Here is a 13,389-nt window from a genome sequence, read left to right as displayed (position 1 = left end):
TTTGAGGTAACCTGATTTTGTTTTCCATATTGTACAATATAGTTCATTAATAGAGTCTTCCCTGAGAGAAATTTAAAGCCAGGAGAAGTGAGAAGTGAAATATTCTCAGGAGAAACGTTTAAGGCAAAAAAATGTTTACAGCATTACATTTACTATAGTCCAGACTGTATCAGGAATGCATGCACTTATTAAACACGTTTTATAAAGTATTGACTGGCTTCTGTCTCAGATCAGCCTGTGAAAAACTGCTTCTGAATATAATACGACAACTGTTGTGCTGCCTCTAACTGTATTGTATTGTCAAGATATCAGTTCTGGAATAAAAGATCGTTTTTGTTGCATAATATTGACAAAGTAACTAATAATCCCAGTGCAACAATTGTGGGGTAGCTGGTAAGCAAAATGTTGATTCAAAACCTATAGGAGGTAATCCATATACTGTATACCCAAGCCCTTTAGAGAGGAGTCTGCTCCAGAGGTGTAAAGTACTTGAGGAATTTTACTTGATTACTGTACTTTTTGGGGGTATAAAAAATAAGTATTATTTTTGGAGATTTTTACTTGAGTACAATTAAAAATCAATACTTTTACTTAATATATTTTTTTTACTCCTTACAATTTTATTTACAGTCAAAAAGTACTTCTTTTATAGAGATCATTTTATTTCCCCTTGCTCTTACCAAACCAACTGAATTGCGCTGATGGCCAGTTTAATTTAAATGTTGTTTATTCTGGAGCCTTTGGACCACACTAAGGAATCCGTTCAACCAACAGTTCATCTGATGATGAAGATTTTTTTTTGCTTCTTTAAAACCGACAACACATGAAGTGTGTTTCTGTGTGACAAGTTCCCTGTTATTTGCAGCCTCTCTATCAAGATCAAGACATTGTTAACACTGCCAGTCCAAATCTGATTTTGCTGCATATCCAATTTGACAGATTCGCTGTCCATATTGTGTATCACAACTGTTCAGATCTGATCTGTGCGTCATAAAGTGTTCTGCCGTTTTGGATTATCTGTGTTTACGTTTTAGGTCACGCGAGAGCATGACGTAACCAAAAAGTTACACAAATGCAATCAGGGCGTTCAGACTGAAATGAATTTCTGGAAATATATGGATGTAGCCTGAAACGAATGAAAAAAAAAAACTGATTTCATGTGTTTTTTGGCCGTTCACACGTTCTAAATGTGATTGGATTCCTATCGGATATGCACCAAAATCGTATTTGGACTGACATTGTGATCAAGGTCTGATACACCCCTTAACAGAGCTTGAATTTTGAAAATCAGATTCTGCTTAAGTTAAATTCATGGTTTTACAACTTTACAAGTAGCATGTTGCATACTGAAATTAGGTATTAGTCTTACAGTTTGACAATGAATACAATTGAATACAAACAATTAGATAAAACTGTTATATAATATGTGGTTCATTCACTTCATGTTTTTAGAGATTAAAAGCTTAAACAAGAATCTCTAGTTTTCATTCTTCCTGTTTCTTTTACTTTTTTTGATACTCAAGTACAGTTTTAATGTGGTACTTTTTTACTAGTATGATACTGGCCAGATACTTTAACGTAAAATTTACACTCCGTACTTGTATTTTCACTTAAGTAACATTTTTGAGTACTTTTCACATTTCTGGTCTGCTCTTGACTCCAGTGTGCTTGGTTTAAATGGCTCAAACTACAAGCCATCCCAAGTAAAAATGAAATACATTGACATATAAAAGTAAAAGTATGTACTTCTGTGCACTTGGAAAAAGTATACTAATTGGCAGTTATACTTAAATATAGGCTGCGCCCAAATACCCACACTTGCGGTCTTTGCACTTGACTACTTGCATGATGTATTTGGCCTGTGTTCTAGGGGACATGAAGATCCCAAGCGTGCATGTAGAAATATTCACCCGATGTAAATCCAGCAATTTGGACCAAAACTTGTTTTATATAAGTGTGTGTGTGTGTGTATATATGTTTTTCTTTAAATGAAATGAACATTTGCTGAAATTACACTTATCTGAAACTTTCAGAAGCAGACTTGTTAAAAACTAATATAGGTGAATGCACAAAATGAAGAGTTTGTTTATTCAGTAGTCCCTGTAAACAACACTATTATTGTTGTTTCTAATTATGTGATAAAAGCAGGTTTGATGGGATTCGCTTGGCTTTAAGTACCGCTTCAAAGCGATATTTGAGATAGTGTGGGTTTAGGGCACTGCACTTTGCCAGTTAAAACGTGACAGTCTTGCACACTTAATTCATGTTACCTACATGCGCTCTCAAGTGGCCAAGACTGCAAGTGTGAATATTTGGATGCAGCCATACTATAGCTATCTGAAAATAGAACATCTGTGTATACTTAATTACTTACATGTTCTTCAGTTTAACTTTAATACTTCTCAAGATTACTTTTGTATATAGACCCTTTTACGGTTTGTACACAATGATGACATTGCAACGTATGCGCGCGCATATTGGCAACGGAAGTACGGCAAGAATCAGCAGTGAAGCAACACAGACGGAGAAAGTTCTTTTAAAAAGTTGACTATCAACTTTTTCAACACAGCTACCAGATCCGGTACTATAATGGAGTGGATAGAAGATGTTAGCAGATGGCCAAATATAAATTGGCCAGATACATATATATACGTATATTAGTATATTATATTAGTGCAACCAAACGCAACAACCAGAAGTTTTGATGCTGGGAAACCGTTTTGATAAACTTTTGAGTTACTAACACACGCAGGCTATTTGATCACGTGGGCTGTAAATTAACACGTGGGCTGTAAATGAATTAATAAAAAAATAAGTGCATAAAAAAGGGCATTTTCACCTGAAATCACCCTATTTAATACAGCGTGTATAAAAAACACTGAATATTAAAAAATATTTTATTTTTATAGGGGAAGAAGTTTCATATTACACAACATTTTTTTTATATTTACAATCTTGATTGGCTAAAAGTTCAGCACTTTACCCATAGTGATAGCAAAATCAGGTAAATTCATAAACTCTTTCTGATGAAAGAAAAACCACAATTCATTGGCCTCGCCGCTTTAAAAACACTGGAAAAGCTACAATGTCGTTACAATGCATCCAAATCCTCATCAGTCCACTCCTGCAAAATAAACAAACAATGAGACTGCAGAATATTTTAAGCACATGTGAAGAACAAATCAAATCTTACTTCTTCAGTAATCATCTGCTTTTTCACAACGTGATCATCATCTTCATATCCATGTTTTCTTTTCCTGGAGGGCAGGAAAAGAAGAGAACCATTTATGAAGAATCCTTCACATCAGATCACCATAAACAATTTCTCATCTGGGGATTACATTCATTTTGACTGTTTTTGGTCACACATACAAGCATGCAATTTAGTGCATCATTTGTAGCTCATATCTCTGTTGTTAAAGGTCATACATGTAGTCAATGTCCATGTCAATTTGTTATTTAACTGAAAATGGAAAAGAGCACATGGTAGGTATTTAAAAGGGATATTTCACCCAAAAATAAAAATTCTGTCATCATTTACTCACTCTCATGTTACAAACCTGCATACATTTATGTGTTCTGATAAACACCAGGGAAGATATTTTAAGAAATGTTTGTTACCAAACCGTCACTTCCATTGTAGAAAAAAGAAACAACATGAGAGTGAGTAAATGACAGAATTTTCATTTTTGGGTGAACTATCCCTTTAAGTAAGGGAAAATGTATAGGCATGTATATGTATGGTTGTTATCGAAAAAGTAAGCCTCGACGATGTGATCAGGACCCATCGCGAAGCAGATCAGGTCATGTATCACACTGAAGGGCTTATTTTGTGATAACACCGGCTGCCTGTACGTTATCCTGGTTATTACATGACTATTTACCTCAAAAGGAAGGTAAAGAACATTAAATATCGATAAAAAAAAATATTTGCTTATTTTTAATGAACGCAGATAAAAAAACACAAAGTAAAACCCGTTTTCTTTTGGTTTTAAGATTTTTAAGACAACACATTCAGAAATATCATGTCATACATGTTAAAATATATTTATATTACATTTTTGTGTAATATTAAACTGTACCCATCAAAATTATTTGTAGCATCCGGGTTACCGTGCATTATTAGTTTTGAGCTTCAACCTGCAAATGTTGCGAATGGCCAATCAGAATCAACCATTCCAACGAGTTGTGTAATAAAAGGTGTGAATTAGTAGCATAGATAATGAAAAAAAAAAAAAACAGTAAAAGCAACAAAGATCTTTACTGCGTTTTATTTGCTATTGCACACAACAGATCCTCAAAGCTAAAGATCCTGAAAGTTCACTGTATCTAAATTGTTCTTTATATTTTGCAGAACTGAATGTACCTTTATGGCTGTAGCCACTACCATCCAGGTCCTCTGAAAGAACAGACTGATAGCAAAGACAACAAGACTTGTTTCTACCCAAATGCAAAGGATTAATGATTAGTTAGGTGACACACTGCCACAGATTTCAAAATCAGACCCAAAACCTTTAGCTCACAGATGAACCATCAAGTGGACAGTTAAGAGGCTTTATTTCTGTATAATTATCTTCTGGATCTTCCTACACTGAAAATTCCAAATGTACTATTTAACCAAATGTTCAAAGATCAGACATATGCTGTCTGGTTTCCACTTAGAGAGACTCCAACCACCTCAAGGACTACCAAGAGAAACAACACGGACCTGTTTGACTCTGAACTACATCACTGAAAATGATGATGGTCAGGCCATCAATAGCTAACAGACCTTGGAGATCTAGATGAGATATTTCGCACTACACTGCTCTTGACCATCAGGGAAGCAAGATGCACTTATGGTGCATGCCTTAAAAATGTCTACACACTGTTTTACCTCACAACCTCTTCCTGTTTTTAACTGCAGTTTCAAGTGCATGTAGGCTTTGATCCTACAGATAGAGACTGATTCCCATCTTACCTTCTGAGCTGGTTGGCTTGACAAGATGCTGCATCCTGCCTTTTATCTCCAAACGGATATTTGTTTGTGGCATGACATGTGAGAGATCAGTGAGAAATATAATTGTTTTGCGGAACAGATTAAGGTTGTGGCACTTCGCTTGGTGCATGTGTCTACTTACCTTTCCCTCTGTTCTTCCACCAAACCTGGTGAAACAACTTTAACTCAACTTGAATATATTGCTTTACTTCAGAATGAGCAGAGTACATTATAGACTTTCTGGTTGTACGAAATAAATGAAAAATACCAAGACCCACTGACCGTTAAGTACATTACATTTTATATAACAATCAAGTTTAGAAGAGTGTATTTGTGAGTTTCTTGACAGGATGTCGATAATTATTCTTTGGATCTTAATTGCATAAAACCTCACTTTACAGGTACTTACATTGTCCTTTATGGGCTGATCCTTACAATTAAGTGTTGAGATGGTACAGTAATAGCAATGCCATGGTAATTTGAATGAGGACCATGGAATATGAAAGAAGCATCTTGGAGATACCACATAGAACATCATGGAATTTTCATGGTACATGTCCAAAACAATATATGGTATTACCCACTGTAATTTTTGTTAATGAAAGCAGATGTAAACTCATTAATGCAGACTTAAAAATCTCACCTAGTTTGTTGTTGTCATCTGTTATTTGGAAAAGGGACTATTTACAGTACATTTAGCTGAATATTATGACCCAGAAGATCTCAGAAACCGCATGATGCAGATGTAACATGTTTTTTTCTATTTCAGGTTGCTCATGTATTTTATTTTTCTATTTTATACTTACAAAACACAATTTTGCATCTTAGATACAAAACAGCAAGTGACTAACCTGGCTAAATAAAACTCTTATTATGATTAGGTTTGTGTGTTTTTTAAACTGGCACCATCCTCTCATCAGATTCCAGAAAGCTGGTTATGTGACATACCAGAAGGTTAAAACTAAAAATGCCATTATACAATTGCTGTGTGCTCTGGGTCAGTCATTTTCAAACCGTTGCTAGGGAACCCACTGCTCTAGGTTAACAGTAGGAGGTGGCAAGTTAACCCCACTTTCTGGAATACACCCTAGAATGTTAAAGGGGTAGTTCACCCAAAAAATTTAATTCTGTCATAATTTACTCATCCTAATGTTCTAAACCTATTGACTTCCATATTATGAAAAAAATATTCTGGAAGTATTGTGATAAATGATGGTAAGCACAAAGTTGATGGTACCCATTGAATTCCAGCATTTTTTTTTATCCTACTATGGAAGTCAATGTGTGCTGACCATCATTTATCAAAATATCTTCTTTTGTGTTCATACAGGATTAGAACGACATAAATGACAGAATTTAGATTTTTAGGTGAACTTTCCCTTTAAAAGAATGGTTAATGCCGACTTTGAAATATAACATTACTGTAATTGTTAGTGATAAACTGAAGAAAGGAAGTCACATGCATCTGAGCTGACCTGGGGGTTAATTATGGGTGAACTATTCTTTTGTGTGGCATTAATTTGACATTTTCCCACCAAAGCTTTCGGTAAGTTTCCTTAATTATACTCACAAGTTTGTAGCAAATTCAGCATGAATCCTCTCCAGCTTCTGTTTGCAGACATTGACCTCTTCAGTTTTAGGAGGCTCATATGCTTTAATAAGACTTGTCATACCTATAATTAAAAATTATAATATTATGGCCCAGGGGTAGAACAGAGTCACTATGATGTGCCTTAACAATGGATGATGTAGACGTCTACCCTTAAAAAACAATGTTGTGCAATGCAACAAATCACAACTAATCGGCACATCTGAAGTTTGAAATACAGTTATGTGAAAGGGAATTTTAAACCAATGATATTCAAAGATTTTTTTAAAGTAAACATAATAAAAGAGGGATTATTATGAGGTAATTAACATTATGCAACAAATGCTATCGAGTATGCTATTAGTGCAAGTGTTGACTGTTTTTACATAGTGACATCGTAATAGTTTAAAACAAGAATAAATATAAATAATATAATATAAAAAATACTTACATCTCATGGAATCATACATCTTTGAGAGGGTCTCTTTGTCCGCCTTAAGTCCGATGCATTCCATCAAATAACTATAAATAAATAAAAAAAAAACATCAGCTTGTCACTTCCACTGATAGGTTAAAGGGGACATTCCACAAGACATTTTTAAGATATTAAATAAATCTTTGATGTCCCCAGAGTACATATGTGAAGTTTTAGCTCAAAATGCCATATAGGTAATTTATTGTGGCATGTTAAAATAGGCACTTTATGGGTCTGAGCAAAAATGCACCATTTTGTGTGTATCCCTTTAAATCCAAACGAGCTGCTCAGGTGGGCGGAGTCTCAAGCGCTCTCGCTTATGCCTGGCTCACACCACAGGATAATCGGGCCGAATTTACCCCGATTTTCCCCACCCGAGAATCTGAGGGAAAATCGGGCAATGGACCTTGATCGGCTCCGAAGTTCGGCCCAGATTATCCTGTAATGTGAGACGTTTAAAAGTCTAAACTTACACCTTGCAATATGCTCTCAAGCAAATCGGGGCCGCCCCGATCTTATCAAACATGTTTGATATTTAGGATTTTAAATCCGCATAATTACGTCAGTACTTTCACAATAATCAATGAGACGGAGATGATTGACAGCTTTCAGGACCGCGAAACAAGCTGCAGTACGGGTAGACAGCGCAGCCGGAGAAATAGTTTGTGGAAGTTAATGTTTCATTCTACTTTCATTCCGCCACAACTGCAGCTCGTTGGGGCAGACAGGTGATTTAAAATATCGAAATGAATTCCTCGGTTGATTCACGTTGTTCACTCTTTTATAAACATTATCTAAAATATCTTAAAAACAACAGAACATGATGATTGTCAGTCACATCACGCACAATAGGCATACACAAAATATGTTGCACTTAAATTTAGTAAACCATATGTTATTTTTTATTGGTCAAAGTTCACCCAAAATATTGATTGGAAGAAAGTTTGGGTATTACCTAATAAGTATCTTATTACAAATAAAATTAAAGAAATTTCATTTAAGATACTACATAAATTTTACCCTGCAAAACACTTTTTAACCAGATTTATTAAGGATATTGATGTGAATTGTTCATTTTGTTTATTACAACCAGAAACAGTCCCACATATTTTCTGGCATTGTCAGTATACAAAGAGGCTTTGGTGTGAGGTTTGTAATTTTATAAATGTTAAAGTAATGTCTAACTTCAGCTTATTATATGAAAATGTAATATTTGGGTTTTTGAATTACGATTCGAAGTTGGAAAATGAGGCTTTCATAATCAACCTGTTAATTTTACTTGTGAAGTACCATATTCATTGCTGTAAATTTAGTACCCGGAAACCTTTTTTCTTGGTAGTATTAAAAGAAGTTGAATTATATATAAATACTATTAAGGAAAGTAAAAACAAAAAAGCTGTCAAAACGGTCTATCTGTTTGACAAGTTTAAGTTATTGTGATTTAGCAAGGCCTTTTTTTTTATATATATCTGTATAATCTTGTCTGTATCTTTATATTGTTTTTATTTTTTAATTTATTTAATTCTATCTTGGACGATGTATGTGCAATTGATGGCTTACTCCTGTCCCTGGCTTTTTGTATTCTTCTTTGTGTTATTATAAAAAAAAAAAAAAAAAAGTTGCACTTAAATAATTAGCATATTAACAAAACGAATTTAAATTGATATTTAAATTCTCAACCAGACTTGCTCCACAAACGCACAGAAACTGATTGCTGAAACACCTCACACTTGTGAATCTGATGCGCCTCATATCCAGACTTACAACGTTTCACATTAAATTACATATTTGTCCAGAACCATTGGTAATGTAAATACTGAATTTAACACTAGACACTACACTGCAAGATAGAATAGATTAGAATAAAATAGAAACTTTACTGTCATAATAAAACTATAATGAAATTTGTTTAGAAGCTCTCAAAGACCAGTAGCCTCAGAAGAATAAACAAGAAAAATAGAATTTACATAGTATATAGCTAAAAATAATATATCACTGCAGAGCAGTATATATACAGTGGAATTAAATAATGCAAACAACAGTGCAAAATAGAGTTTAACCAAGCATAGGTCATTTGGCAGCAATGCTTATAAACCTACAATAATATTCCTGTTAGGAAGAAACAGGAAAACAGAGCATTGATAGAAATAGCATACATCACTTAATAGTAACTCCTAAATGTGCAAAAAAAAAAAAAAAAATTGATATATAGGCTAGCCAATTATATTTAAAATATGTTTTTAAATAGATGTTTAAATTTAAATAAATCTTGCATAAGGATTAGACCTGAGTTGGTGCTAGATTGTGCATACATCTACAGTATGCATTCAAACACTGCCTGCATAACACATCCTTAAAACATATCATGATCATTGCCATAAACAAGAGCTGAGGAGGAGAAATCGCCTAGGTTTCAAAATGAAAGCTGCTACTTTGTAAATATTTAAAAAGAAATCATAATAAATGTATCATAATCAGGGCTCAACATAAAGGACTGCCCGGTTGCCCAGGGCAAGCGTGAGAGACGTTCAGGCCAGTAAAAAGAATTGTCACTTGCCCGAGCTGGCCAGTGCTTCATCCTCAGTCACTAAAATATATTTTCATCAATGTATATTATTTAACATCTTGGAAGCAGACATTTACTTGAGTAAAACACGACGAAAGAACCGATGCAATATTTTGCACCGTTTGCTGTCAGTTTACAGGTAAAGCAGAAATGTTGGGAGCCTTTTTTCGTTGCAACATGTCTGTTGTAAATGTATACAATTATATTTGACTTTTGAATTATTATTTTTAAATATGTGACACTGACTTTTTTTTATTGGGGCCAGTGAAATTTTTGGCAGGGCTAGTGAAAACCTGAACCACTGGCCCAACTGGGCCAGTATAAAAAATGATTTGCGTTGAGCCCTGATAATCTTCATTCCTTTATATACTCTTCTCCTGAGGTGACGTGAAGTGCTTGCTCTGGCAAGATAATCCTAATAATATGCTTTAGTGTGTGATGCACTAGGATTTTAAATTCCTGTAGTGTGAGCATGTTTAAGATTTGAGAGAAGAATATCTGACAAGATTCTCCTTATGTGTGTGCTGCAACCAGATTTCATAATCTGCCAGGATTTAAAAAATCATGTAGTGTGAGCCAGGCATTAGACATGACAGAGCATCGAGGAAGATTCTCTCACAATCACGAAAGAAGTTAGTGAGCGATGTTCAGCATTATATATTTGAACAAGTTTAAAAAGTCAATCATCTGTTTTATGCATACTAAATACATGTTTATCAGCAGATGGGCAACATTGTGGAATAAAAATAAAGAATTTTAGGTCTCATGCTGCTTTTAAACAGGCACAATGATTTTCAGCATGTTACAAATAAAATACACGTCCACAAACACTCAGAAGTTTACTTTTTGACCAAACCACACAAGCACATTTAAATGATCTGTAATAAAACAACACGTTTAATGCTTAAACTTTAGAGAAACAGATCAAATGACATGTTTAAGTTTATTGTGTACACATATTGAACACATTCGCTTTTCGGTCAGTCTCTCATCTATCTTGTAACTCCTCGTATTCATTTGAAACTTCAGAGAAACATTAAACAACATATTTACTTATTGTGTATGATAGTGAATACGCGTTGTTCACTCACTCTGTCTCGTGCAGTGCATTAATCCTCGTGTTCATTCATATAAACTTCAGAAAAACATATTAAAAAACATAACTTACTTGAAAGCGAACCGTCACGTTGCTCTCTCTCGCTCTCGTTCATTCGCTCACTCGCTCTCTCTCACTCACTCGCTCTCTCTCTCTCTCTCTCTGTTGCACTAAGGTAAGGTTAATCCTTTAGAACATTAATTCAATCTTTAGAAATATTATTAAAACTACAAGTTATAAGATTGTAGGCTCCTGTTTGTGTTTGAGGGAATACAAACGCGTCATGCTGTCAGTCATACTTTCTCTAGGTCACTCGCACTCGAGGTAGCGTCATGGTTAGATAGCGTTGAAGGGGCGGTATCATTATAATAAGATCCCTTACCTACGTCATGGGGGGAGCGAAATCCGCATGACCTATTTATTCACATGCTTGCAGAGAGAGCCTTACCAAAACAAAGTTACAGGGTTGCTATATTTCATGTTTTCTGGGTTGGTAGAAGCACTGGGGACCCGATTATAGTACTTAAACATGGAAAAAGTCTGATTTTCATGGAATGTCCCCTTTAAATGAAAAATTTCTGAATGCTAAAAAAAATGAACCTACGTCTCCATCTTGAGCCCGGCGCGTGCAGCACTGTTCAGAATGGAGGTGAGGGCAATCTGAGATGGAGAGTAGAGGAGCCCAGCATCTGTCATTGTTGCTCTGTTGAGAAAGTCTTCAGCACTCTTTCTTAGCATCTCTGGGTTCTCCAACAATGGGTATCTTGTCTGACGATACATAGAGCGTGCAACCATATCAACAGAATACCCATTTTGAGAAGTTTCTTAAAGAGAGTGCAATTATGGTGCAATAGCAAGTACACACTGGAACAACTACATTTGCTTAAGGGACAGTTCACCCAAAAATGAAAAATCTCTCATCATTTACTCACTCTCATGTTGTTGCAAACCTGTATAAATTTTGTTGTTTTGATGAACACAAAAGGAAGATATTTTGAGAAATGTTTTTAAGCAAACCGTTTGTGGAAACCCATTTACTTCCATAATGTTTTTCCCACTATAGAAGTGAATGTGGTCCATGAACGGTTTGGTTACAAACATTTCTCAAAATATAATATAAATATACAGGTTTGTAACAACATGAGGCTGAGTAAATGATGACAGAATTTTCATTTTTGGGTGAACTATTACTTTAACTAATATCATCGCTTCAGAAATGACAACACACTAAACATCTCATAGAAGTCATACATTTGCAAATAAATACAAGTAGAAGCCTGGCCCATATACTCCTTCAGTCCTAAATGTATAAACCACTGTTTTGCACAACTTTTAGTAAATCGACATGGAACATAACTTAAGACAATCCACATTATTATACAACACAGAATGGCATGCCACTCTTCTACATGACACTCACCTTCAGGTCAATAAGAAAGCCCTCTAAGGGTCGATAAGGATTGTGAACAACCAGATGAAAATTAAGCTGCTGGATAAGAAGAAGTTCATACTCCAAAATCTGTTCCAGAGCCTTCTCCTGTGCTGCTGGGATCTCCTGAAGGTTTCCCACAAACTGAGAGCTAGAAACATTAAACTCGTCCACTTTACAGGAGAGATAAGCACATGTCAACCTACAAAGAAAGGTAGGAATTAATATCACCAAAACTTTTGAAACTATTCATTCACTTAGTACATACATACTTCACAAAGCTCATATACTTACATTATTGTCCGAGGGTGATACTCCATTAAGGAGTTGTTCAAATAGAATCTACGAAAATACATACAGGCTGTGCCCTGAAAGAAAGATATGGGTTACAAAATGGCAAAAATGGAAACAAGTCCGTAGAGTTCATGATTTAACTTATTATAAATGTGTATTTAATTACCACAACAGATTTCGGCATTGCAGGCTTGAATATACTGCAGAAGTCCAGTAATTTTTTCTCATAGTGTCTAAAAAGCACCTTTTCTTCCCGTTGATCGAGAAGCAATGATTCATTTATACCGGGCTGAAAACATGACAGAAATTATGAGAACTGGAAATTACTTATTACTGATACAGTTAAAATGCAGTTTCAGCTGCTTGTGGCTCAAGTGCACTGGTCTTAACAAAGTGTTAGATCATGATTTTCAGCATTGTTTTAAAAACCTAATTATTGTAACTTACTTTACCGCTGGACAGAGCTTTAGTGGAGAAATTCTGATTAGCTTCCTGTCTTAATTTGTCTAAAGTTTCCTCTTTATCAAATGTCCAGAATTTCTTCTGGGAGCTGTTGTGAAACATGGTTGACCCCAAGACTGAAGATAAACAATACATTTAAGATTATACAACAACTACGTGCGATCAGTCATGAAGTAAGGCCAGTATAAGACAAGCAAGCAAGAGCAAAATATTATCTACTGACTAACGTTAGTTAACATTATTTAAGTTAGTATTACTGAGTGAACTACAGCAATAGATTTTTTAAAAAGCGACTTTAAAAATACCTTACAAACCTCGCCTCTTTCAGGCAAACGGTGACTCTGCCGCGTTTTAATCCAAGAATAGAAGAACAAATATGAACCGGTTTTCAAGGATTTCCCTGCTATCTTCTTCTTCGATGAGTTTTATTGGCAGTTTGCAATCAATGTGCATTACCGCCATCTACTGGACTGAGGTGTGATCACATTGGGATGGAATAAT

The 13,389-nt window shown here is 35.0% G+C and overlaps 2 protein-coding genes across 3 annotated transcripts in view; one reads left to right on the top strand and one right to left on the bottom strand.

Moving 5' to 3' along the window:
* rasa1a (RAS p21 protein activator (GTPase activating protein) 1a) overlaps nt 1–5,858 on the top strand; it is a 99,048-nt gene extending 93,190 nt beyond the window's left edge. The window contains exon 26 of the mRNA XM_065263059.2: nt 4,355–5,858. Coding sequence (XP_065119131.1) covers nt 4,355–4,403 — 49 coding nt within the window. The 3' untranslated portion in view covers nt 4,404–5,858. The remainder of the gene's footprint in view (nt 1–4,354) is intronic.
* Nucleotides 2,880–13,317, bottom strand: ccnh (cyclin H). Of its 2 annotated transcripts, none has more exons than XM_065263061.2 (10): nt 13,203–13,317; nt 12,874–13,004; nt 12,593–12,715; nt 12,427–12,500; nt 12,124–12,334; nt 11,308–11,471; nt 7,018–7,088; nt 6,549–6,651; nt 3,194–3,257; nt 2,880–3,124 (listed from the first exon to the last, which is right to left on the bottom strand). In XM_065263061.2, the coding sequence occupies exons 2-10, from the start codon at nt 12,988–12,990 to the stop codon at nt 3,092–3,094; spliced, it is 960 nt and encodes a 319-aa protein (XP_065119133.1). In that variant the 5' UTR covers nt 12,991–13,004; nt 13,203–13,317; the 3' UTR covers nt 2,880–3,091. The 2 variants fall into 2 exon arrangements, with proteins under 2 accessions (XP_065119133.1, XP_065119134.1); XM_065263062.1 differs by having other exon boundaries at nt 13,194–13,316.
* Between the last annotated feature and the right edge of the window lie 72 nt (nt 13,318–13,389).

This window comes from Paramisgurnus dabryanus, chromosome 5, assembly GCF_030506205.2.
Source record: "Paramisgurnus dabryanus chromosome 5, PD_genome_1.1, whole genome shotgun sequence".
Taxonomy (NCBI): domain Eukaryota; kingdom Metazoa; phylum Chordata; class Actinopteri; order Cypriniformes; family Cobitidae; genus Paramisgurnus; species Paramisgurnus dabryanus.
This window is presented reverse-complemented; position numbering and strand designations above follow the sequence as displayed.

What these genes read in the sequence shown, in the direction of transcription:
- ccnh (XM_065263061.2), bottom strand. Translation starts at nt 12,990, where the DNA reads ATGTTTCACAACAGCTCCCAGAAGAAATTCTGGACATTTGATAAAGAG. An exon ending in CAATGCCGAAATCTGTTGTG is followed by an intron (nt 12,501 to 12,592) that starts GTAATTAAATAC and finishes TCTTTCTTTCAG; the next exon opens with GGCACAGCCTGTATGTATTT. An exon ending in GCCGGGCTCAAGATGGAGAC is followed by an intron (nt 7,089 to 11,307) that starts GTAGGTTCATTT and finishes ATTTATTTATAG; the next exon opens with TTATTTGATGGAATGCATCG.